Source organism: Cebus imitator, unplaced genomic scaffold (genome assembly GCF_001604975.1).
Source record: "Cebus imitator isolate Cc_AM_T3 unplaced genomic scaffold, Cebus_imitator-1.0 Scaffold573, whole genome shotgun sequence".
Classification (NCBI taxonomy): domain Eukaryota; kingdom Metazoa; phylum Chordata; class Mammalia; order Primates; family Cebidae; genus Cebus; species Cebus imitator.
In genome coordinates, this window is record NW_016107888.1 from 787,196 (window position 1) to 789,254 (window position 2,059).

Below are 2,059 nucleotides of genomic sequence, written 5' to 3' on the forward strand. Positions count from 1 at the left end.
TTCAACCAGCCCGGGAGGCAGACAGCAAAGCCGGAAGAACAAAGCTGAAAGGGAAATGCTGTACCGGCTCTACCCAGCGGCGCCAGCCGGGGAATCCTTCCACAGACGCGAAGCCACGCCCCTTTCCCTAAGCACCTCCCACTAACCCCGCCCCTCCTGGCCCCGCCTCCCTACCTAGACTGCCTAAGGCCGCGCCCACAAGGCGTGGCCCAGCTCCAGGAGGCCGCAATCCCGCCAACAATGACTCCACCCCTCCTTCCGCTGAGAAACCTGTCCCTTTTATTTAAAGAATACCCTTTACGTCAGCCCGCCTTACGTATCTGTGCGTCATCAGTGCAAGGCGCGGAGGCGGGACTTCCTGTCCCTGGTTCTAACAGCTTCCGGGAAAAGCCGGAAGCGACCGGACCCTGAACAGAATCGTGGGTTGCCAGCCCTTTCCCCGAACTCTACGGAAAGACGAGTCCAGGGGCCGTCCTGGCGAGGTCAAAATATTTAGTCTGGGCTTTTCAGGTGAGAACTTCTCCCTCTAGGCACAGTGCTGGTCCAATCCACCTTTAATTTCCCATGACTCCCCGCGTCCTCAAGCCCCGCCCCCAGTTCCCCAGCCCCGCCCCGAAGTTTGAGGGGTGTGGACGGTTTGTGACCCCCTTATCCGACCCTACCCCTCACGGGCAGGGAGAGCTGGGCTTGGCACGGCGGTTGGGACCAGGCAGCCCTTCAGTTCGAGTGGGCTTATGGACCCCCGTCCAACGCCGCGGGAATAGGACCATCCAAACGCGGAACTTTCGCCTCAGAAAAAGCAGGGTGCGGGACCCCTCCTCACCGCTTGGTCTGAGTACGGTCAGGGTAGATCACAGGCTGAGGACAGAGTAAAGACCTCTGAGGCCGGACACCTGGGGTCCTGCCGGGCCCCTCCCTACGAGAGTTTCCTGTGTCTGTGCCAGTCGTTTTCATCTTTCTTCGCCGCAGTTTCCTTTTCTGTAAATCATGGTTAATGACATTAACCTCCTTACCATCAGGGGTTAGTTGTGGGTGTGATAAATAATTGCTACCATTTATTGAGCAATTGCAATTTGCAATGTGCCAGGCACTGTGCTAAGTATTTTGCTTCGATGATTTCACGTCATCTTCAAAACAACCTCATGAGGTAGGTACTATTTTTAACCCCATTTTACTGATGAGAAAGCTGAGGCTCTGAGAAAGTTGTCCGAGTTGACATAGCTAGTAGGACGCAAGACTGGGATTATAATTAGTTGTTTTTCTAACTCCAGGGCCGGTATATTAAATAAGGATGTTGATGTGTTCCACAGCTATTCTTTGAGCAACTACTGGGGCATTATATTGAACACTTCAGTACCAAGAGAAATACATACGATCCTTGTCTACCAGGAGTCTGAGAGAGAAGGACAGGTAGATAAGTTTAATGAAGTTTTATACGTGCTGTGAGAATAGTTTGATAATGGATTTGCCCAGGCAGCAGATTCTCCAAGGGAAATAGTAGGTACTCCAAGGAGCAAGCAGGGATGCTTCCTGCCTTGCTAAGAAACTGCAGCAGCAGAGGCTTCACAGTGAAAGAAGAGAGACTGAGATATGGATTGTGAGAGCCGTTAGGGAATCTTTTTCAAATCACTTCCACTTGGGGAGTGGTTATTGCAGGAGTGGGCCCATGGTAACCCAGGAGGGTGGTGTTTTGGTGTCTGTCCCACGTTGCTCTCCAGGGGTTGCCAGAAGTTTCAGAGGCAGCACATCATGTCTGCTGCATAGTCTCTGCTCACAGCCCCTACAGAGTTACCCCGTTGAGGTTGTCTGACTCTGCTTATGATGATAGGTCAGTTTTCTTTGGCTCTTGACATCTGGGCAGCCTGGATCTGTGACCAGGAATGAAATAGGCTCAAATGAGACAATCTGGCAGGGATGGCATTCTCAATCTTTTTTTTTTTTTTTTGAGACGGAGTTTCACTGTTGTTACCCAGGCTGGAGTGCAATGGCGCGATCTCGGCTCACCGCAACCTCCGCCTCCTGGGTTCAGGCAATTCTCCTGCCCCAGCCTCCTGAGTCG

General features: G+C 52.5%; 1 protein-coding gene across 5 annotated transcripts in view; it reads left to right on the top strand.

Annotated features, from left to right (window-relative positions):
• Positions 1–356: 356 nt before the first annotated feature.
• TMUB2 (transmembrane and ubiquitin like domain containing 2) overlaps positions 357–2,059 on the top strand; it is a 4,223-nt gene continuing 2,520 nt past the window's right edge. For 2 of the 5 annotated variants that reach the window (XM_017516149.2, XM_017516150.2), the window contains exon 1: positions 357–510. Coding sequence is in view for 1 of the 5 variants with exons in the window: in XM_017516146.2 (XP_017371635.1) it covers positions 1,113–1,147 (35 nt within the window). In the remaining 4 variants the exon portion in view is untranslated. Of the gene's footprint in view, positions 511–542; positions 1,148–1,310; positions 1,411–2,059 lie in introns of those variants that run through there. The other 3 variants (XM_017516147.2, XM_017516146.2, XM_037734079.1) reach the window with 2 other exon arrangements.